Genomic DNA, 22,780 nt, shown 5'->3' with positions numbered 1-22,780 from the left:
CCCTCGCCGCTGCCACCCGCCGCCGCACGGCACGGCCCCTCCGCCCCGCCCCGTCCGGGGCCAAACGCTCTGCGCAGGGGTGCCCGGAGTCCCGCCCGCGCGGTCGCGCACACACCGGCGCTCACACGCGCACACCCGCCGAAGTGCACCCCGCTCTGGCTCGCAGCCAGCCGCTGAGGCCGCCCCGGCGCAGTGTGCAACATGGCGCTGGTTCCCTGCCAGGTGCTGCGCGCCGCCATTCTCCTGTCCTATTGCTCCATCCTGTGCAATTACAAGGCCATTGACATGCCCGCGCATCAGACCTATGGAGGCAGCTGGAAATTTCTGACCTTCATAGACCTGGTAAGTGTTCCCCCGGTTCCGACGCCCGTGGCCCTGCCCCCTCCCTCAGGCTGCCCGTTGAGTGACCGCGGCACCGCGCGGGAGCGGGCCGGGCGCATCGCGGGCTGCGGGGGCGGCCCTGCTCGACGGCAGCGCCATGAGGTGACCTTAAAGCGGGGACGGCGACGTGTTGTGACTCCAGGGCTGGCCGTGACGCCGCGGCAGCGGAGCCGGGTGGTTTGAACGGAGAAAGACACAGACAAAGACGAGGGGCAGCTGCTGCCTTTGAGCGGCTGTGGGTAAGGTGAACCAAACGCCGTCACCTCAGTGCTCATGCTGTGTTTCACCTTTTTAAATGGCTGACAGTAAACACCAGAACGTGCTAGTCCTAGCATTTGGCCCCCGTGTGCCGTCAAAATAGAAAACATGCCTCCCTCCCATCGGCCCTTCTGAGGAATCCATCCCTGGCAGGTGCGAGTGCGTGAGTGACACAAAAAGTGTTGGGCAGTTCAACTTGCCGGCCCCAGTTAGCTTTGGTTGCAGATCCATAACCGAGCCTCAAAACAAAACATGTTTAATTTCACTTTTCATAAGGATCTAGATCTGGAACAATCAGGAGCATGCTGGCCTACTTCAAAACACCAGGCACTGGCCAAGGCCTGGTTTTGCCTGGAGCTTCCTAGCCTTGCTGCCTCCACAACAGTGATCCCACAGTGTAGGTGGGAGGAGAGGGGATGGGAGGAGAAACTTGGTTTCTGAGTCAGCAGTATGATAGCCAACTTTGACCTTGTACCTTGATCAAACCAGGTTTTCTTTTAGTCCACAGTGTAGATAGGTGAGAAACCTTGCAGTTCGTATAGAGTTACGGAAGAAGTCCCAAAATGACAGTATTTCAGTGCTTCTCAGTGATAAAACCTCTCTCAGAACCTCATTGCAGATTTGTAAGTTTTGCTGCTGTTGCTTACAGACTTCATGTCTGATCAGTAGGTTGAGTTTGTGAGTTTGGAGACGAAACCCAGTCACTATTAACCTGGCAGGTCAAGTGTGCAAATTTTTGCATCGGGGTTAAGCTAAGGTTCACTGAGGTCCATATTTTATTTGAGGAGAAGAACTTATCATATTCTTTATTTAGCTGGGATAATGTTTGTGTTGGGTGCCAAAAAGTGGCTAGATCTCCGATGATCCACAGCCATAACTAGTGTTTTTAATGTAGTTTGTGAAAGGGCATCTTATGGCCTGATGTTTTTCTGGGAGGCAAACTAGAATCTGATTTTTTTTTTCTTCCTTTTGGGCTGCTGAGCAGTACTGTTAGTAACATTAATTGAAAGAAGTTAGTGTCAAGTCTCTTTAAGTTCAGGGGGAGCTGTTGACTTTAGTGGCAGTTGAATTGGAAGTGAAACAACTAAAGCTAAAAGTCGATGATCTTGTCTTTGAGTTCCCTTCACTTTTTTCTCTGTTATCCTAGCCCTGACAGTTGCTTGAGGATTAACTGAACTGTGGGTGTCATACAGTGAAAATAACTTTTGACAGTACATGATATTTATAATTTCCAAAAATTTACAGCCTGCTCTCTGTGGCAAGTTCATGTGGACTTTCCCAGCAAAGCATGCACATGGTTCAGGCTACCTCTATCATGGTCCAAAAGGTCAGGGTGAATATGTAGTGCTTTCTGAAATGTCTGGAAGAGTTATCAACTGCAGCTAGTAATTTCTGTCTTTTAGCTAATAGTTGTCACATGTTTCTCATAGTCAAGTCCAGTAGTTGAGAAAAAGGTTAGCAATTCCTTACTGTCTTCAATCCTTCCAAATAACACACGTTTAAATGACTTAGATGCCTTTCTCAGTGACTGGTCAGCACATAGACCTCTCACTTGTTGACAATTTTTACTTACGTCCAAATGGCGCTTGTAGCATCTCATCTAAGCAAGTCTGTCTTTCTGTTTCCTGGGACAAATGGGAGACTTGGAGAACCAAAAGCTGTTAGGGTCCTGAGGACGATACCAGGAGGCATGGTTGGAGGATGATAGGCACATTTCTAAAATACTCTTTGTTGACAAAGTCTTCAAAAGCTCTTCCATAAGTTTCAGTTTCCTCAGCCATGTGCAGTGCTCCTGTGTCAGTCACATTCAAAGGCTGTCTAGACAAAATATTGTCAATGCCAGAGTCTTGGCAGATGGATGTTCTTGCTACAGATTGTACCTCCATAAGCAGAATTTTCATCTTTGACATCACAGAAGCACGTAGAAATTCTATTTCCAAAGCCTGCTACCAGTTCTTGAGAAAAGTGAGTTTATGAATCTGAAAACTTACTTGGATTTTTTTTTTTCTTCTGTCCATTTGTGAAGGGACATTGCTTTTCAGTATCAGTAAATGTCTTGGAGATTCAGGTAGCTGGCTTTGCAGAGGTTCTGTGTGAAATGACTTACAGTTACCTGCAGGTGATACAATGTTGAATTGAATTATGAAAAACCAGTTGTTTGGACTTTAAAGCATAAGACAGTAAAGTATTCTAAATGTATGCATTAATCTGAACATTAGATTTACAGCGCTCACACTGTTTACAGAAGTTGAGCATGATGAGGAAGTTGTTTAATACTCATCTGCAGACTGTAACAGCCCTGTCCATCCATAATATTTTGAGTGTTCATACCTAAGTAAGACTTTCTTGGATGCCAGTATTCATGCTTAATCTCTCCTGTCCTTGAATTAAGAAAGAATAGAAGCACAACTGATGACTTCTTTTAACTGCAGTCACTCTGATGACTGACTCTTTTTTACAGTTGTGAATATATTGCAACATTCCCTAAAATACCCATGTCAATGGAATATTCTTCTGGTTTATGAAGTAATGTACTGGCAGTATGTTTTGCTGTTACACTGGTGATGCTTCTTACTGTTGCTACTAACAGTCATTTCTTCACTTCAGACTTTCTCCCTGGTTACTCTCTCCAAAGTTACTCAAAACATGGTAAAAATATCTGCCTAGTACCTGTGGATTCCAGAACACTTCAGAAAAGAGGGCAGTATCCTTTTGGTCATTTATAGAGTGGGAAACTGAGAGGAAAAGAGGTGAAGAGTTGCTGCCAAGATCCATCGGTGAGCCCAGCAGATCAAATCATTGCACTGAACATTCAGGCTAGTTCAAAACTACGACATGTTTATTTCCTTTATCCTCACAACACAAACCAAGCCCCAAAGTTAGCTGTTATGAAAATGGCAAAGGCATGGATTCAGTTGGGATATTTTGAGAGATGTACCTAAAATTTTGTGTATAGCTGCCTTTGGTAGACTCAGATTCAATATTTCCCGCTTTTAGTAGTGGGATGGTGCAGGACTGCACTTTCCTGCACCACACCCCATAAATTCATTGTTGGGCCTCAGAGTTGAAAGTTAAATTAGGGTGAAAATGGTGCCAGTACAAAGTGATTCTTTGAAACAAGTTTGTCAGCTATGTAAGTCTCTCAAAAATTTTTTGTACTTGTACCACTCTTTGTTCGGTTCTGTAAGTACTTGAAGTAGCTGAATTAAAGATGCTGGTACTTGAATTAAAGATAACTAGATTATCCTGCATATCACTGCAATCACACACCTGCCTTTATAAATAAATACACCTGTGCTGAGGGATCTGTTGCACCAACTTGTCTAAAATGGCAGGATTTTTCTGTTTCAGGGGTTAAGTTTTGTTCCTCAGTTTCTCTTGGCTCTCTGTTGTTTTGAGAGGAGGCAAAAATAAGTAGAATTTGCATTCTGGAATATAGCAGAGCCTGTGGGTGTCCTAAGAAGACTGGTTCTAGTTTCTGTGTTTGGTTGTTTGTGATAATTAACAGAAAAGTAGCTCAAAGTTAAAATAAGTATTTCATTAATAAGGGATGTGCTGATCTAAATAGCTTCTACTTTTCATTGTGCAGTTTCTGTGAAAACCTTACTCCTCAAAGAAGCTAGAGTAAACCGAGATACTATTGCACATACGTACACATGCATTAACAAAACACTGATTTTTTTGTTTAAAGTCTCTCTGGTAGGCTGAACAGGGTAGTTACAGAGACAAAAAGCAAGGATAGATTTTTGGAGGCAGTCTGAAGTGTAATGTTTTATGATTGTGTTTAATGGTCCTATTTTGGATAACAGAATGTGATTGTGGGTATTAATATGACTTGAGTCAGGCAGCCAAAGCTAGAGAGGAACTGATTTTGCTCATGTATAAATCTCTCTGGCCTTATACTTTTACTATTCTCTTGAAAGAAATAGCAGGATGTCTGTGTATGTACTTTTATATGTTGTCTGGCAGATTGAGTTCTACAAAAGGCAGGTATAAAGTCTGTTCCCAGCACATTTTTTGCCAGTACATGTTGTATTTGTTTAGCAGAAAATGCTTTTAGATTTAGTTTCATTAGGTTTCAGTGAGTCATCAGAACTTAGTTTATTTCTTGTCTTGGGAAAATTTCAGAGAGGCATGTTGACAATAGGACTTGGAAACTACAATTGCTAATTTGTCATTTACTTATTTAGAGTATTTAATCAATTATTAAATTATGTGAGATACAGTTACTAGACAACAGAAAAGGATAGCATCTTAGCAAAACATGGCTAAGATTGTAGGTGATTTGTGCCCAATTTGGATTTAGTCATGCTGATAGGAAATAAAATGACCAAAAAATGTCAGAGGCTAGGAGATTCGAAATTAAGGAACAATAAACTGCTGTTGGTGCAGTAGCTGAAGTTGAGCAAGTTTTGTTAGCTGCATACGTTAAGCTTACCACAACACAGGACAAAAGTGAAAACATGTTCCATGCTGTGTTGAATATAACTATGACTCTTTTCCAGGATTTCCTTTAGAAAAATGAATTTCACCTTCTGCTGTTGTCTTTCATCATCTGTAAAGTTACCTAAAGTTACTTAAAAAGTTACTTAAAGTTACATAAAGTGTTTTATGACTTCTGGGTGAAAGATTATAGAAGTGTAAAATATTATTATGTATTATTTCCAGTAGTAATTCATCACCATGTCTAAATATCTCAGTGTTTGTACTATAACAGAGAATACAGTCAATGGACTGTTTATCAGTTTACAGAGAAAGAAAGGGACTGCTTTTTGAGGAATAACAAGGTGAGGTTTCTTAATGGTGCTTAATGTATTTTGAGAGAAAAGGCAACAGTGTATGTAAGGGAGCCTTTTAATAAGTGTGTGTTATAGAGCTTTCTTTTTCCCTCTTAGGCTGTACACAGCTCAGAGAAACAATTATGTATAGTGCCATCAATGTAGTACTAAAAATGTAATAGTATCACCGTTTCTTTTTCATAGACCCAATGTTTTGCATTTGCTTTTGGTAGCGATATTACAAATTGAGTGGAATTTGAGCACTACATTGAGGAGTTCCATTTTCACATTGCATTAGCATTCTTTATTTTACAATTGGACTTGAATATGCTGAACATTTAATTGGGGAATTCTCAGGAAAGTTATGGCTGTCTTGAAATATTTGTGTTGGCAGTAGGGTTGGCAAGAGAAAGGAGGAGGGTGGAAGAGAGGACAAATTGGGATCACTTACTATGATGATAGATTTAACTAATGTTGGTAATATTATTTTATAACTTGGAGTATGTAAGTATGTAAGTGATAGGTAACAGTGCTGTGTTTTAAGCCAGTGTGAAGTCTGCAGAGTTTTGCCAATAGTTTCAGATGATGACGACTTCAACAAGTTAGTTTACTAGTCTTTCTGTTCCCCTTCAAAAAAAGTCCCGTTTATGTTGTATTATAGTTGAATGATTTTCTTCACAATATTATTATAATGGTATGGATAACTCGGGTAATCTTATATGCCTCTATATGACAAAATTGTTAATTATTTTAAACCGTTAGTTTAAACAAGGACAACACATGTAGTTCTATGCTGAATTCAAAGTTGGGGTTCTAAGCTGCCTAATTTGTTATGAATATAAGTATATAACAAATCAATGTATTTTTGACCATATAAGTAGAGTTGTATTATCTTAATGAGGCCATGTAAGCTTATGCAAGAAGTTAATCTTGCAAGATCAACCATTTTAAGTTGTCATAAAGATCTATACAACATATCAAATGGTATTGTTAACTAATACAGAAAATTGCAAACTTAGTGTTTTAAATTAAAAAAAAAATTAATACAAATAAAATTTCACTTGAATCTTTGCAGTTATATTAAATTGAGGATGTACAAAGACTTCTAGGGTAGAAATCCATGTGGGTAGATGCTTGTTTTGTCCTTAGGCTGAACCCACTCCCCCCTGAGGAACTTGAACATTCCTATCTGAAAATGGGAAAACATTCACATGATAAAAATGTTTTATTGTCGGTGTGATGGAAATTTCAAATGTGCCAGTATGCTACCATACAACAAAATATGAAGTTGTTTAAAGCTGCAAATAAAAATAAAACCCTTTATGAAAAACCCTGACATTCCGCAGAAGTTTGCAGATTTGAACAAAGTAAAACCACAATAAAATGTAATAAAACAAAGTTGAAAAAATAGGCAATTCTGCAGTGTGTTAAACATGCTGTAGTGTAGATTCGTCACAAGGAATTATGCCAAGTGTATATTTACCTGGACAAAACAATAGAAAAAAAAAATCTGATTCTTTCCCTTACATGCAGTATTTTCTGTGCTGCAACTTTCCATATCTAACAATTGGAATTGTCAGAGCCTGCCTATCCTAATGCAGTATTTAGAACCCATTTTTCTAATTGTGCTACTTTAATACAGAGTCTGATGTTGGGAGGAACTCAGCATGGGTGGGGAATTCCTTGACATTTGGAGTTTTAATTGCTAATGCAACTCTGGTCAGTAAATGTTAAAAAGACCAACACCAGTGGCAGGTTTGGATGTTTTCTGCGTAATTCAACAGTGAAACAGATACCGGTGTGTAATAAGTTCACATTGGACGTTTCTGTATTTGAAACAAAAGTGATGTTATTGCTCACAATACACATTTTAGATAAACATCAGTTTCCTCTCAATGTAGGTTTTTTCTTTTAAGTATCTGAATCTAAGGCCTGCTCTTCTGACCTTGCATTTTCAGGTTATATAGAATCATAGAATAGTTAGGGTTGGAAAGGACCTTTAGGTCGTCAAGTTCCAACCCCCCTGCCATGGGCAGGGACACCTCACCCAAGACTCTGTCCAACTTAGCCCTGAAAGCTGCCAGGGATGGAACATTCACAACTTCCTTGGGCAACCCATTCCAGTGCCTCACCAACCTCACAGTAAAGAACTTCTTCCTTATGTCTAACCTAAATTTCCCCTGTTTAAGTTTGAACCGATTGGCCCTTGTCCTATCGCTGTAGTCCCTAATGAAGAGTCCCTCCCCAGCCTCCTTGTAGGCCCCTCTATATATGTATAACATATGAGGCAGAAATAAAATTGGCAATGCCTTGGCTTATTTTGAAGGCCAAAGTGATGGAGAAACTCCTTGTTAACTCTTTGAATGGGTGAATATGAAAAGCTTGCTTCCTTCTAATTAAAGCTTTTTCAAATTTTGTCTTACTCGCCTGAATTTATTTGAATACCTACATTTTCCGCATGCCATATTTTCCAAAGCTCTGAATTTGTTATTAATGTGGAAAGCCTTATGGCATTTTTTCTATTGCACTTACTGTGTATGATGCAAGATTTTTTCAATTCAACATAGTTATGTTTGCTACCACTGAAAAAGCTGTGTTTAACTTTAGTGGATGCAAAAGTTAACTGAAGTCTGGAGGAAAAGCAGAATCAGTTGGAAGCTGAAATAAAACTTCAAGCCTTTTCAGAGAGGAGGAAACTGAAGTAAATTTATAAGCATGTTTTAGTAAGACTTAAAAACAAGTCCATCCCCAGTTGGAACTGTGATTATACATGAGGCTTTTCATCAGCATTTTGCCAGTTATCTCAGGATATTTTACACTCTCATGACGTATTGTTGGTGTTGCTTGTTGGGTTATTTTGTAATATACTACAAAACTTAGATATTCTGTTGATTGGAAACATGTTAAGCTCTTGTGCAATGCTGGGAGAAAATCAGAGCCTGGTTTTATTTGTATGAAGGCTCTTTCTGGCAACTTAATTAAGTCTGTGTGATTTTTCCCTCAATCTTGAAAGCAAAATTTGAATGCCTCTAGTTTCATTCCCTGAACACCTTGTCTTGCCACTGCCCTTAAAGGCATCCTGTTTACAGTACAATTTCCAAACAAATACTTTGAGAGTTTACAGGTCATGGAAGGAGGGGCTGGCCACTTGGGAGGAATATAAGGCTGCTGCTAGAGGATGTAGGAAGGCAGCTAGGATGGCTAAGGCCTCCTTAGAATTAAATCTGGCAAGAGGGGTCAAGAACAGCAGAAAGAGCTTTTGCAAATACATAGCTGATAAAACTAACACCAGAGGCAAGGTAGGCCCATTGGTGAACGGGATGGGTGCCCTGGTGACAGAAGATACAGAGATGGCAGAGTTGTTGAATGCCTTCTTTGTCTCTGTCTACTCTGCCGGAGGCAGTCCTGAAGAGCCCTGTACTCCTGAGACCTCAGATGAAGTCAGGTCAATGGAGCAGTTTGCGTTAGTCGATGAGGAATGGGTTAGAGACCAGTTGAGCAACCTGGACATCCATAAATCCATGGGTCTAGATGGGATGCACCCGCGGGTGCTGAGGGAACTGGCGGAAGTCATTGCTAGACCACTCTCCATCATCTTTACCAAGTCTTGGGAAACGGGAGAAGTGCCTGAGAACTGGAGGAAAGCAAATGTCACTCCAGTCTTCAAAAAAGGCAAGAAGGAGAACCCGGTTAACTATAGACCGGTCAGCCTCACCTCCATCCCTGGGAAAGTGATGGAACACCTTATCCTTGGTGCCATCTTAAGGCATGTCAAGGATAAGAGGGTTATGAGGGGCAGTCAACATGGCTTTACCAAGGGGAAGTCATGCTTGACCAACCTCGTAGCCTTTTATGAGGAAATAACATTGTGGATGGATTATGGCAGAGCAGTGGATGTGGTCTACCTTGACTTCAGCAAAGCATTGGACACAGTCTCCCACAGCTTCCTCATAGCTAAACTGAGGAAGTGTGGCATGGATGATCAGGTAGTGAGGTGGACTGCGAACTGGCTGAAGGAGAGAAGCCAGAGAGTTGTAGTCTATGGGGCGGAGTCTAGTTGGAGGCCTGTATCTAGTGGAGTGCCTCAAGGGTCAGTATTGGGACCAGTATTATTTAATATATTCATCAACGATTTATATGAGGGAATTGAGTGTACTGTCAGCAAGTTTGCTGATGACACTAAGCTGGGAGGAGTGGCTGACACGCCAGAAGGCTGTGCTGCCATCCAGCGAGACCTGGACAGGCTGGAGAGTTGGGCAGGGAATAACTTGATGAAATATAACCAGGGAAATTGTAGAGTCCTGCATCTGGGCAGGAACAACCCCAGGTTCCAGTATAGGTTGGGGAACGACCTGTTAGAGAGCGGTGTAGGGGAGAGGGACCTGGGGGTCTTAGTGGAGGGCAGGATGACCATGAGCCAACACTGTGCCCTTGTGGCCAAGAAGGCCAGTGGCATCCTGGGGTGTATTAGAAGGGGGGTGGTCAGTAGGTCGAGAGAGGTCCTCCTTCCCCTCTACTCTGGCCTGGTGAGACCGCATCTGGAATATTGTGTCCAGTTCTGGGCCCCTCAGTTCAAGAAGGACAGGGACCTGCTGGAGAGAGTCCAGCGCAGGGCAACTAAGATGATTAAGGGAGTGGAACATCTCCCTTATGAGGAAAGACTGAGGGAGCTGGGTCTCTATAGTTTGGAGAAGAGGAGACTGAGGGGTGACCTTATTAGTGTATATAAATATATAAAGGGAGAGTGTCACGAGGATGGAGCCAGGCTCTTCTCAGTGGCAAACAATGATAGGACAAGGGGTAATGGGTATAAACTGGAACACAAGAGGTTCCACTTCAACTTGAGAAGAAACTTCTTCTCAGTGAGGGTGAGGGAACACTGGAACAGGCTGCCCAGGGGGGTTGTGGAGTCTCCTTCTCTGGAGACATTCAAAACCCGCCTGGACACATTCCTATGTAACCTTATTTAGGTGTTCCTGCTCTGGCAGGGGGATTGGACTAGATGATCTTTTGAGGTCCCTTCCAATCTCTAGCATACTGTGATACTGTGATACTTGCCAAAGGGTGCAATTATATATTAATTTTCACTTGGTTCTCTGTACAACTGACATGGGTCAGATAGTTTTGCCACAGTTGTCTCTCAGGTTATTTTTTAGAAAGTGCTTGAGGATTCCCTACAGTATAGCTTAAAACAAAGCTAATTCCACTGGGTTTTTACTAGCGGAATATTAAGCGACCTGGGAAAGATAAATCACAATAGAATGTGAAGAGGGAGCAGAATGTCAAATCCTTTGCTAATAGTTGCACAAAGGATGGTGGGTTTTTGCAATGAATTAAGCGAAACAGTTTCAGAAGCTGAATCTTACCCCTACAAATATTGCTAGATGCTTCTGTCTGTTTAAGTTGGTTGTGCAGTGACTTAGAGAATTTCAGTTTTACTCGGTTAAGAATTGATTGGCTCGTTTTTTGTTTTGGGCAGTGCTGTCTGTATTTGTATTTTCATTTTTTTAAACCTGGTTCTTTGTGTACCTGAGGGTAATTATTTTTTTTATTATTTTATTATTCCTCTATTTGCATATATTTTATCTTGAAGCCTTCTGCTTCTGGCAGCGCATAAGTAGCAAATTGTTATTTATTATTATTGCTAATATTATTAGAATTCAGTAGGAGTGGGAGTTCAACATGCAGAGCACAAGTGGCATATGTTCCTAATGTTCTTGATCAAATGCAAAAAGAAGAAAAAGAAACTGCTGATTTTAAATGTTGCTATATAAATTAATAAAATGAATGAATGCAAAAGGGATGTTTTCTCTAAGATGCTTAACAGGCTTGTGGCTTAAGTGGTGGAATCATTTCATACAGCTGATGTTCAGAGTAGCATCTCTGTGATCCTGAGGCACTGCAGCAGTATGCCTGACCCTAGAGAAGATGCAGATCGTTCATGTCCAGTGCTTGCGCCGACTTAGCTCTGTAAAGGAAGCAAGTAGAGAAGGTGGAAGAGAAAAGGAAGATCCAATAGATGACAGCACTTTGTACATGAGGTGTGTAGGTGAGAGAGTGCACCATGCTCATCAGCCTTTTGTTGTGACAAACTGGTATTAAGATATTTGAATGCTGGGTAATGAGGTCAAAGTGAGGGAACACAAGGGTAGAGATACAAAGTGGCTGGTGTTTCTGAGCTAAACTAGCATGTGTTAGCTCCCTCAGACTTCCTCCCCTTCCTTGTGCTCTCCCTCTTTCTTCCTTCCACTCAGTTTCCCCATACAGAACCGCTAAACACTTGTGGCATGGCACCACTTCCCTGCACAGAACTTGTTTGGCTTAGCACGCTTCTTGTCATTGGAGGGTGCTTGCAAAACTTTGTCCTTAGTTAGAAGCCATATGCACTGACAGATGCAGAGGTCTTCATTTGCTGTTCACTTAAGCTTGCAAACAAATTGGAACTCCATGCTGTGACAACTTCCTTGACCCGAGTTTACTTGTTATAGCTGTGTTCCAAGAACTATGAATCTGTGTGGGCATTGCACACAATTATGTACATTCCTGTAGGTCCTAGGAAGTGAGTCCTGAGAATGCATGAGTCATGAAGGAAACCTCTGCTGTGTGGACCTTTTGCACAGCACTGCACTGTTAAACTGGACGTTCAGGAGGCTGAAAGGGATTTGGGGTGTTTGGAGGTGTACCTCCAAGCATGCATCTTTGTGTTCATGCTTGACATGACAGTTATTTACTATGCTGCATATAATTTGAAAATATCAAACTGTTATAACAGCTACTCTGTTCTATAGCCTCTCCGAATGCTGTGCACATGTAAGAGTAAATTGGCCTTTTACTACTGAAGTCAATTAAAGTGACTAATTAATGAACTATAGATAGATAGAATATTACAGTGGTTTGAGGTACCAGACACTGTTAAGTTTTTGAGTGTCAAAGCTAACAAGAGAGAGTAGACAGCTTTTGGGTCAGCTGTCTCATGACCTACCATGGCTAGAAAGGGATATTCCTGTATTTATTAAGAAGCTAATGATGTTTCTAATTCTAACATATGATTACAGAAAATTAGAATCAAACTTCCTTGACTTAATGCCAGTATAATTTCAGAAGTTAGCCACCTCTGAATTTCCAGAGATTGTATTCTATACTATGAAGTCATATGTCATTTCAGGCTGTTTTATTTTCATTCTGTCATCCTTTGGGGCAGAAGCTACTAAAATAATATTGCCAAATTAATTCAAAGCTGTTTTCTTCCCTATTAATTATGAGGCTGTGTTAAAATTATGAGATGTTTTTTAGAAGAGGGTGGAGTGACCTCTTGTTACTTTGGGGATTTGAACCAGTGAGATCTGAACTTCTTTAACCTGCAGCATGATATAAGCGAAACAGTAATGTATTTGAAGGTGTGCAAGGGATGATTCTGTGCATCTGCTACTGGCTTTGGGCGTGAAAGTGTTCCTGCTTTGTCCTGATCCATTTGTGCACCCAGTCAGGCTCCTCAGTTACAGGTTGCTGTTAGCTATCACTGCATTTTCTACCCTTTTTTCCCTATGGGAACCCACATGTGTGATACCTCTTTCTCTCTTCCTTCTAATCTCTTCTTACCCAGCATAGTCTCCGTGATCTTGGAGCTCTGTATCCCAGTTGCACACCCAGTCCTCATCCAGAAGCCTGTTTTCCTGTCTAGTGCTGCTTTTCTTATCCCCACTTTACTCCTTATACTCTTTTCCCACTATTCACTCATATTGTCTTTTTTCTCAGTGCAGTCATTGTCTTATATTGTCTTCCTCACCCTGTCCTTCCCAAATACCAGGCCTACTCGGTGTCGTTCTGTTTCTAAAGCACCTTGTGTAGACCCAAAGCAATGAAGAATCAGTCATCTTCCATCAGAAGAGATTGATTCTGGTGTGGTGATAGCCTTAAATAAGCCACTCTGAAATAATGTTGTTACATAAGACTCTTATCTTTGCTTTCTGTTTTAGAACAAGTTTTTAAGCATCCTGGTTACATGAAACAAACCTCCCATAAGTGTTAAGCATAATGGATCATGATCCTGATGTTTATTATGGTCTTAAAATCTTGTCACTTGTTGGTAGTCTGCCATTCAAATTTTTATGATAAATTTTTCCAACTCGGAGCAGGTCTGTGACAGAAATTGATGTTTAAGTTGAAAAATCAAAATAATATATGGAATTATTAATCAGTATTTATTCAGACATTTGAAATCTTTCGTTGGTTGGTTTGTTTTGTAATTTATGTATTTTAAATGAGATACTGAAATGAAAGTTGTATTTTATATTTCTGAGTAAAAAACCTTCTTTCATAGCAGTCATCGTGAGATTTGAAGCCTACTGCATTCAGTGAGATGAACAAAAGTATTTTTAAACATTGTTGAGCTTGTTGGCTATTACCATGATTAATAGAAGCAGCTTTCTGGTTGTGTTTTATTTTTCATGTGAACATACATAAGTACTGCATATTTTTGTGCATAGATCGGGAGTGCATACAGATACACCAGTTGCAATGTAGACGTAGAGGAAGAGAGAGATCTGCATTTCACAGTGTTAACTTTCTCCTCAAAACTACATGGAAGCATGTTCATTCTTGCTAGGAGTTGTCAGAGAGATGAGCCTGCCATGGCTCTGTTCACCCGTGTCCAACTAGTATTAGGGCTGAACACATGCCCATTACACGCATACAGAAACAGAACTGTAAAATCAGGTTGCTAAAATGTAAGTCACTACAAATAAAATTCTGACTGGAGTAGGTTGATATGCATTCAAGAATGTCTTTTAAGATATGTCAGCCAAATAATAAAGTGGTGACTGAAACAAGGAATGCTCAACATACAACCCATCTAGGGTCTATAGCCTGCCTTGTTAGCTTTCCTGTGACCAGCTTAGGGGGGGGCTGCAGGCTAGGTGCAGTGTTTTGATGGCAGCACTTTGGTCTCAATGCCACTTTTTTGCAGGGGTTTGATCTGTGTGGCATGTTGTTGGAACCAGTGCTCACAACTGCCTTGTGATAAAAGTCACATAAGGCCTTTGGATCTTGCAAAGGTCTTGACCTACAGAAGTATTTTGGCATTCATTTCTGGCAGCTAATGGGAAGGTATTGTCTGTGTGTTACCCATATTCATTCTGCTTAGTTTGCACAGGAGTTGAGGTCAGACTTCCTTTTCTGGGTGATACACAGCATCCACAACATACTACATGTGAAGTAGAATATAGAAATGTGCAATGTGAGTTTTCAGCGCATTGCAAGATAAGACCCTAAAGTATTGAAGGGTTTAGTGTGGGGTTTTTTTTTTTGTTTGTTTTGTTTTTGTTTGTTTGGTTTTTTTTTTTTGTGGGCTTTTTTTTTCAATGCATCTTCTGCTGTGACTGTATATTTAGAAATTATGAACTTGTTGCAGATGGGATGAAAAAGTCAACCTCACAATTTCTTGTGGGGGAAAAAAATAAAAGATTTAGAGAAAGTATTTCAAATTCGTGGTTTCAGTGCAGTTGGACTGACCAAATGAAAACAAAACATTCGATTGTCTTCATTAAGATACTTGGCAAAATTACAGTACAAAGTAATCAGCTGTTGCAGTGAGAAATTGCTATTCAGAAATATTTTGCCAGCTGTACTAATTGAAACCTTGTTTTATTTTCCTTTAGCAAGGACAAGACCAATGTCACAAGAACAACATAATACTGAAAGTTGTGACTTACTCATACCTATTTCATAGGAATCATAGCTGTGCTGTCTGAGATAGTGAAAGCAAACTTGAATTCGAAATACAAAAGTAAAAGCCAGGAGGCGATGTGATGTCAGATCCAGAAAACAAGTGGTTAATATATCTCTTATTTATTTATTTATTTTTATTACATACATGCTGATGGCAGGAATTAATAAGTATTTTGAAGAACTAACCAAGTATTAATAATACAGTACAAGCAAAGTCTACTTTTGTCCAGTCTTTTCCTCTTAGTCCTGGTATTTTGCCTGCCATTGGTCTTGTGCTCAATGAATGTTACTAAACAGTGTTTGCCAGACGAAGAAGTGCATGTGTTTTCAGACGGGGTCTCTTTGGCTAGATTGTGGTGCAGACAGCCGTGAGTTCTCATTCTGAATCACTTCAGTGTCTTTTGTACCTTTCAGGGTGCTAGTCTCAAGTGTGTATATCTTGTGTGAGAGAAGGCATATCCTTGATATTTAGAATTCCATAGAGTAAACTGACCTTTTTAAAGGACTCTTTTAAAGCCAGGTAGACGGGGATTCAGCATTATGAATCAGACCTGGAACAGCCCCATCTTTTATTAATATAATGTCTCCTGATTTACTGCAGGAAGCCACTGAAATGATTAAGTGTACCAGAGGTCTGCATAAAATGCCTGGGTGACCTCCAAAGCAGTATGACAAATATCAGAGAAAAAATTTAAAACCTGTATGATCAGCTTAAGGAAAATTAAGGCCATATCTCAGTTTGTTGGAAATGCTGTTAAAGTAGGAAGACAAGTAGTAGCTGAAAAGTGGTAGAAGATCTAGGCCACATCTCTGTCCATATAACCTAAAATGAATGAGTACTCTAGGCAGAAAGATCTTTAGACTGGAGTTTGGAGTTTTCTTCCTTGGTGGTCTTCCCAAAAGAAGGCATAGGTAAATAGAATAAACAGCTGAAGACTGCCTATTACAAATAGCCGCTCTTGTCCATTCTCTTTATGGATACTTATTTTTATACCATCTCCTTTGTTTCCCATCTTCCAAGAAAGAAGCAATGCACATGTAGATGGAGATCTTCTGATTTCCCTTTAGGACAAAACTAGTAAATCCTGGTAGCAAGTATCATACTAACAGTAAAATTGCTTTGTAGTACCATTGCATTTTGAGATCTTTTATTACGAGATTCCAAAGGACTTAGGAAATACTAAACTAAGCCTCACAACATCTCTGCAGAGGGGCGTGATTCAAACCAAATGCCAGCCCAGCATGCAAGACACTGAAGTTGGCTGGACATATGTAGTCACTAAAATCCTAAAGGAATTCTCTTAGTTATGTAATCAATATGTTAAAATATTGTTAATCTCAGGTGATCCATGAGATGATTTGTGAGACAGAGGCTGCCCATAGATTACTCTGATTCAGCTTTTGAGAGTTTTTGGCAGTGTGGCATGGGGCTGGAGTTGAGACTGCTATTAAAGCAGCGTTGTCCAGATACTCAGACATCACTTCCAGTCTGTCCCATCTCACCCAGTGACTCACCTGCTGGGACTGCTATCTGCAAGGAGATGGGAAGTGTATGGACGTTGCTGTCAGGTGTGAAAGAATGCACATGCTGCCCCCCTTGGCGAAGCAGGAGCAATTGGCTCCTGGTTTGGCCCCACCTTCTTCTGCTCTCTAAGATAAGGCCCTAGCCTAGCTTGGCCTCAGCTCTTCCTAGTGTTGCAGCAGATGCTGTCCTCAGCCTGTGCCTATCAAGCTGCTGTAGAGCAAGAGATGGGGGGAGACAGAGTGCTTGTTAGCATGATGGATGTAGGAAGGTGTATTTGATGATACAGGAAGAGTGAATTGAGTCCACGCTGCTGCTGAGGGAGGAAAAGAGGGAGGAAGGAAGGAAGGAAGAGACACAGCTATTTAAATGGTAGAATGTAGGCTGCTGTTGTGGGGGCAGAATGGGTGGTTACTGCAACAGAGCATCAAGTGGGGTAGCTGCAGCAGGGCGAGTTGACCGTCAGGAGAAAAAGAGGAGGCCTCAGACTGGCCCCTGTATATGCTGAGTTCAGGATAACCTCAGTCTTCAACAGCTGTGGGGGTTATTGCCATATTTCTGAGCAGAAGGAGGTGTACCTGCACTGTGTAGCACATGTAGCATAAATGAAGAATCTGGGAAATGTTGAACCTGCTGGGTGTATACTGTGAAGTTAATCCCTGTGTGAGGAGTAGGTGTTTATCCAGAAGTATGGGGCATTCAGCAGTCTGGACAAGTACCATGAATCCTCATTCTAGATGGAAAGAGGGAAAAAGGAATGTAGGGTAGCTCTAACCTCCACAGTGAACATGTAGGTTAGCATGGGGGCTTCCATCCACATGACCTACTTGTGGAACAGCTTTTCTTCTGAAATAAACAGCGCGGTATCATCCATGCCTGTGTAAGTAGGAAGTGTATTTCTGTTGGCTGGAAAAAAGGAAGGTACGGTTGTCAAGCCCAGATGGAGACTTTGAAATATGCATGATAGTGGCAGCTGTGTGTGGGAAGAATGACTTGAAGTGTGTTGAGGAGGAGGAGGCTTGTTTACTGTGCTACACTCTTCATGTAGCTGCGGAGTTGAATGGGGAGAGAAATGAGGAATGTGTTTCGTGTCTGTGTATTATTACTTCACTCTGCTGGACAGCTTTTTCTCCAGTACTCATTATTTATTTGAAAGTTCATAAAGAATCGGTGAGTTGAAGTGAAGGAGATTGCAGGGAAGTATGCTTTGACAGTCCTGGACCTTCATAGATCAAGGCCCTGTTTTCCTGAGCTGAACTCTTCTGCCTGAAGGATCCTTCTCGAAAGCTGGGCTAAGGTGGCTATGTGTATGCTTTGGAGAGGAACTGGTTTCTCGGGCAACCTTCCTGAAGTCCCTTGGGTCCTTGTTTTGTTGCTTCTGTTGTTGCTGTTTGGCAGCAATGTTCGAGGGGTGGCCCACAGGCACATCTTGGCCTGAGGCGCATTTGCAGCTCACCTTCTTCTTTCCAGGGGAGATGGGGCAGTAATGGGCAGATCGGTGAGGCTTCCCAGCCAAACTCTGCCTATGGGTTCCTGGGCACCAGCCTTTGCACAGGGGTTGGGCTGTGAGTCTTGCTCTCCCTCCTCGTAATGGCAGGCTGTAGTCCCTGAGCCGGGGCAGTCTGTGAGGACATCCAGCTATCATAGCTGCAGGGTGCATCACCTTCCTTCAGGAAAAAAGGTCAATGCCAACTCCAACCCAGTGAGGTACATGAGAGAGAGAGAGAGAGAGAGTATGTGTATATGTACTTATGATTAAATATAAAGGTAAGACCAACATGGGATATACAACAAAAAGTATTGTATTCATGTGGCGAAGTGGAACATGTGTCTGATTAATTCAGGACCTCTTTGGGGTTTTATATTTCTTTAGATTTATATTTATGGTTTTCAGTAATCTCATTAATTAACACTTTTCTTTGGGGACAATAAGGATTTATGGCTTATTCTTTTTCTCACAAGAATGTTTTCCAAGCATGGTTTATTATGAGCACATTTTTCACATTCCCATCCAAGAGCATGACATTAATCTTTTCTGAGTAATTCGCTAGTATCAATCTGGTCTAAAAAGGTCTTTGACTTAATTAAAGAAAACTGGTCTAAAGAGAAAGTCTGAAGATACAAAGTCATTTATTAGGAGAATAGCAAAAAGGCATGATCGAACCTTAATAACAAACTTGTAGAGTCAGGGAGTCAGTTTTCATGTCTGCTGTTTGACTCTGTGCTACTGCTTAGTTCATCCTGCACTGGACCCAGCACTAGAAGGCTACCTTTGCTCTTTACACTCAGATAAGGTTGTACATCTGCTTCTGCAGAATACCAGTTAAATGTAGTAGATAGCTTCCAGACACACCTAATTTTGAGAGTAGCTGCCATTTTCATCTGTAATTTTATGACGACTTCCAACTTTCTATCATTTGAAAATCTACATCCTGAGTGATTTCTGATTTGAGCTTTAAGCTTACAGCAGTCAGATCTACTTCCATTATAAACATCCTTCCTTCCGTCTTTGTTTTCTGGCAGGTCTATGCACAAACCATGCTTCAGACCTTTTCCATTCACCAAGTATATTCAAATATTTTATAAAGAGCCACAGCAACAAAAGGAAACAATATGATACTCATCCTTAATCTGACTTCTCTGCAGCTTTATTTTTATCTTGCCTCAACTGTGACACAGGACAACAATGCAAAGAGCCAAAGTTAGTGGTCATGAAATGTTTCATGTGGCCAGTTCTCAGGAAACTGAATGTTTTCCCAAAGTCATAAAAGGAACTGAATTGATCAAAGTGTAGAACCATCAAAAAGGGAAATTTACAAGTGTTTGTTTCTGTGTAGGACAAACACAACATCTTTACAACACTTCAAACAGAAAATGTTGCTGCAAATGGAGTGTGAAAAAAATTTTCTGCTTAATTAGTAGTAAACAGTCATGGCAGCAAAAGAATTTTAGGTGTTTGTATTCTTGATTAATCATAGTCCAAATTTGCTTTTGACAGTTTTACTTTGAAAATTATGCTAGTTTTATTATTGTCTTACTCTTCCAAATGAGGATTTAGCTTTGATAGTGCTTAAGCTTCTGTGCATTCTTCATCCAGTTTTAAGGCCTCTAGCTTGCATCCTGTGTTGCCGTTTGCATCTTAGTAATATGAATGCACGTCATTATCATTTTATATTGCTAGCATCTTCACTTTGTATGTAGATGTAGATGAGATTGAAGGTTCAAGGCATAGAAAATTAGACCAAGGGTGAATGAAAGCTTTCTTCCATGAGACAGATGCCAATTAGAAATGCACGTTTAATCTGTTAGATAGACAAGCAGAAGCACGGAAATGACTTTTAAATTTGTAGCGCAACTTTTCTGCTCATTGCCAGGATCTGCAAGTTATCATATGGGCTTGGCTCTATTAGCAAGACGAAGATGCAAGTTGTGTTTATTTTGAAATGTGTACTTCTATATATAAGTGTGACCTTTCAAAGATGCCTATAATGGAGGGAGGAATTCAAATCTTGAAGAATTTCTGCCAACTGTCTTCTGTCAAGGGTGAAAGGATTATTTCATGAGTCTTGTTCGGAAAAGTTTGGATTGTCTTCTTGTTCCAGAATGTCCCGAGCTTTAACATGTCATCCCAAGACAGTTAGTAAACTCTGTGGGCTTCAGTTTATCTATAAAATGTGACAATAAAATCAACTGTTATTGCTTCGCTTGATGATGTCATGAGGTATAATAAAATATGATTTTCCAGTGCTTTGTAACTTGTGCTATGAATTTTAGCAGGTTTCCTTTTAATTTTATTTTGAAGTCCTTGCTGTAAATGTTGAAAGGTTTTACAGACTTCTCTGTAATACTTACTAGCTGGAATTTTTCTTCAGTTTGTTCAGACTAACTGGTAATACAATTTTGCTTACTTGCACTAGAGGATATTTTTCATTTAAATGTAGAATATGAAGCTAACATCCGTCTATTTATCAAATGTTCTGAACATCAAGGAAAAAGTAAAACAAAAAAACAAAACAGCAGCCGAATTTTACCTAGCTGTGGATATAAGACTTCATTATGGATCTTCAGTATGACTTACCTGGAAGTAGTTCATATAGGCTTTGCATATTCATTTCATGCCACATATGATTAGAAAAAGTGAGATTTTTCCAAATCTTTGCTATGGGTATAGTTAAGTAGCTCCCAGGGTTAGTGGAGTGGTGGTGTGCTTTAACCCCAGCTGGCAATTAAGCACTAGGCAGCCACTTGCTTACTTCTCCCCTGATGGGATGGGAGGGAGAATTAAAATGATAAAAGAGAGAAAATGCTTGGCTTGAGATAAAGACAGTTTAACAGGTAAAAAGCTGCATGTGCAAACAAAGTAAGGAACTCATTGACTACTTTGCACTGGCAGTCAGGTGTTCAGCCATCCCAAGGAAAGCAGTGCTCCAAAAGGGTGACGGTTACATGGGAAGACAGACACCATCATGCCAAATGTCTGCCTTTCCTTCTTCTTCCCCCAGCTGTATATACTGAGCATGATGTCGTATGGTGTGGAATGCCCCTTTGGTCAGCTGGGGTCAGTTGTCCTGGCTATGTTGTCTCTCAGCTTCCCCAGCCTCCTCGCTGGTTGGGTGGGGTGAGAAGTAGAAATGGCCTTCACTCTGTGAAAGCACTGCCCAGCAATAACTAAAACATCCCTGTATTATCAACTCTGTTCTCAGCACAAATCCTGTACTAGCTACTTTGAAGAAAATTAACTCTACCTCAGCCAAAATCAGCACAAGTAGAAAGCTCAAAGTACTTTTGTGAGATCCCACCAAGAAGGTACTACACAGCCAAACAAAGAAGGAAAAATAATGGCATGCAGTTAGAATGGATGAATCTTTTTTGTGGAGTATGTGTAAGATATGGAGGGCAGGATTTATTGTAAGGGGGGAGGTAGCAACAGTCCCTCCTACCACAGCCTCCTTGTTGTCTCCTAGCTGAATGTATCTCTGCAGACCACAATAGATAGGATTATGGTACCATAAACAGGCATTAAGATACAGGGTTCTTTCTCTAGTATTAAGAAGCAATGGTGAGGAATAGTAGTCTGCTTGTGAGACTACCCTATTTTTGAAGGTGTTAACCTGGAAGACTCCAATATCCCAAGAAAAACTGAAGCTTTGCTTTCAGCCTTTATAGCAACAGAGAAAATAATTGTGCAACTGTATCCGTGTCTTGCTCTTGCATTTTGACCAAACACTCCACAAAGTGGAAGTAAACCATTATCATCCTAGTTTTTTAGTGTCATGTGTACATAGCGCAGAGATGCCAACAAAAACCTATGGAAATTCAGGTCCTTAAAACATTCCTGCAGTTGTTAAGCTCATCAATGATGTACCATTAGCCACTGGAAATGTTACCTACAAAACTTTAATAAGCCTTTTCAAGAAAATACATTAGTGCTGCATTTCACATGCAGCTTGCCTTACAGATAGTTAAGTGACAAATTTTTATCAACATTGTGCATCTTGGTTAAAAGCTGAATTGGTTTGTTTGCTTGACACCAAGACTTGAAAAGATCCAGGAAAAAAATACCATGATGAGGACCTCACCAAAGAGTGCATAGTATCACTTTAATGTGAACTGAAAGTTGGACATAGGATATGAGTCAGATTTCTTTATATGATTGGAAAACAGTGATCTGTAAAATTACATGTAAAAGACACAGCTGCTGGTTTCAGTGTCTTCTGGTTTCATGGAGATAGAAACGGATTTTGAGGTGAGAGATCAATCTGTGATTACATTTGAAAAATGAAACAGCAGCTTTAGAAGGCTGTACTGATGTGTAAGTGTGTGTTTAGGCAGCAAATGGCAATGAAATAGCCAGCTACTTTTCTTCATTCTTTCTGTTAGTAACAGATACATGCCTAAATGGGCACAAATAGCTTATCTTTAATGGATGAGCCTTGCCTAGCTAGTCTTCGCAGATGCTGCAATCACAGAATGATCTTCAGTTTTAGATGGATGGCAAAACTTGAATAGAGGGTTGTTTCTATATGAACAAATGAAATAGCAGTCAGTTGCTACAGAGTACATATTAGTCTATTATGCAAATCTAAGTTAAAAAATTCTTCAAATCAGGGGCTTG

The 22,780-nt window shown here is 40.6% G+C and overlaps 1 protein-coding gene across 3 annotated transcripts in view; it reads left to right on the top strand.

The window, feature by feature from the left end:
* Positions 1 to 201: 201 nt before the first annotated feature.
* Positions 202 to 22,780, top strand: part of AIG1 (androgen induced 1) — a gene marked incomplete at its 5' end in the record, with an annotated part of 132,974 nt that continues 110,395 nt past the window's right edge. For all 3 annotated transcript variants that reach the window (XM_080616610.1, XM_080616611.1, XM_080616612.1), the window contains one exon: positions 202 to 342. In XM_080616610.1, the coding sequence (XP_080472736.1) occupies positions 202 to 342 (141 nt within the window). The remainder of the gene's footprint in view (positions 343 to 22,780) is intronic.

Source organism: Psittacula echo (assembly GCF_963264785.1).
Source record: "Psittacula echo genome assembly, chromosome: 4".
Taxonomy (NCBI): domain Eukaryota; kingdom Metazoa; phylum Chordata; class Aves; order Psittaciformes; family Psittacidae; genus Psittacula; species Psittacula echo.
The sequence above is the reverse complement of the archived record's forward strand: the minus strand, read 5'-3'. Positions and strand labels throughout refer to the sequence as shown.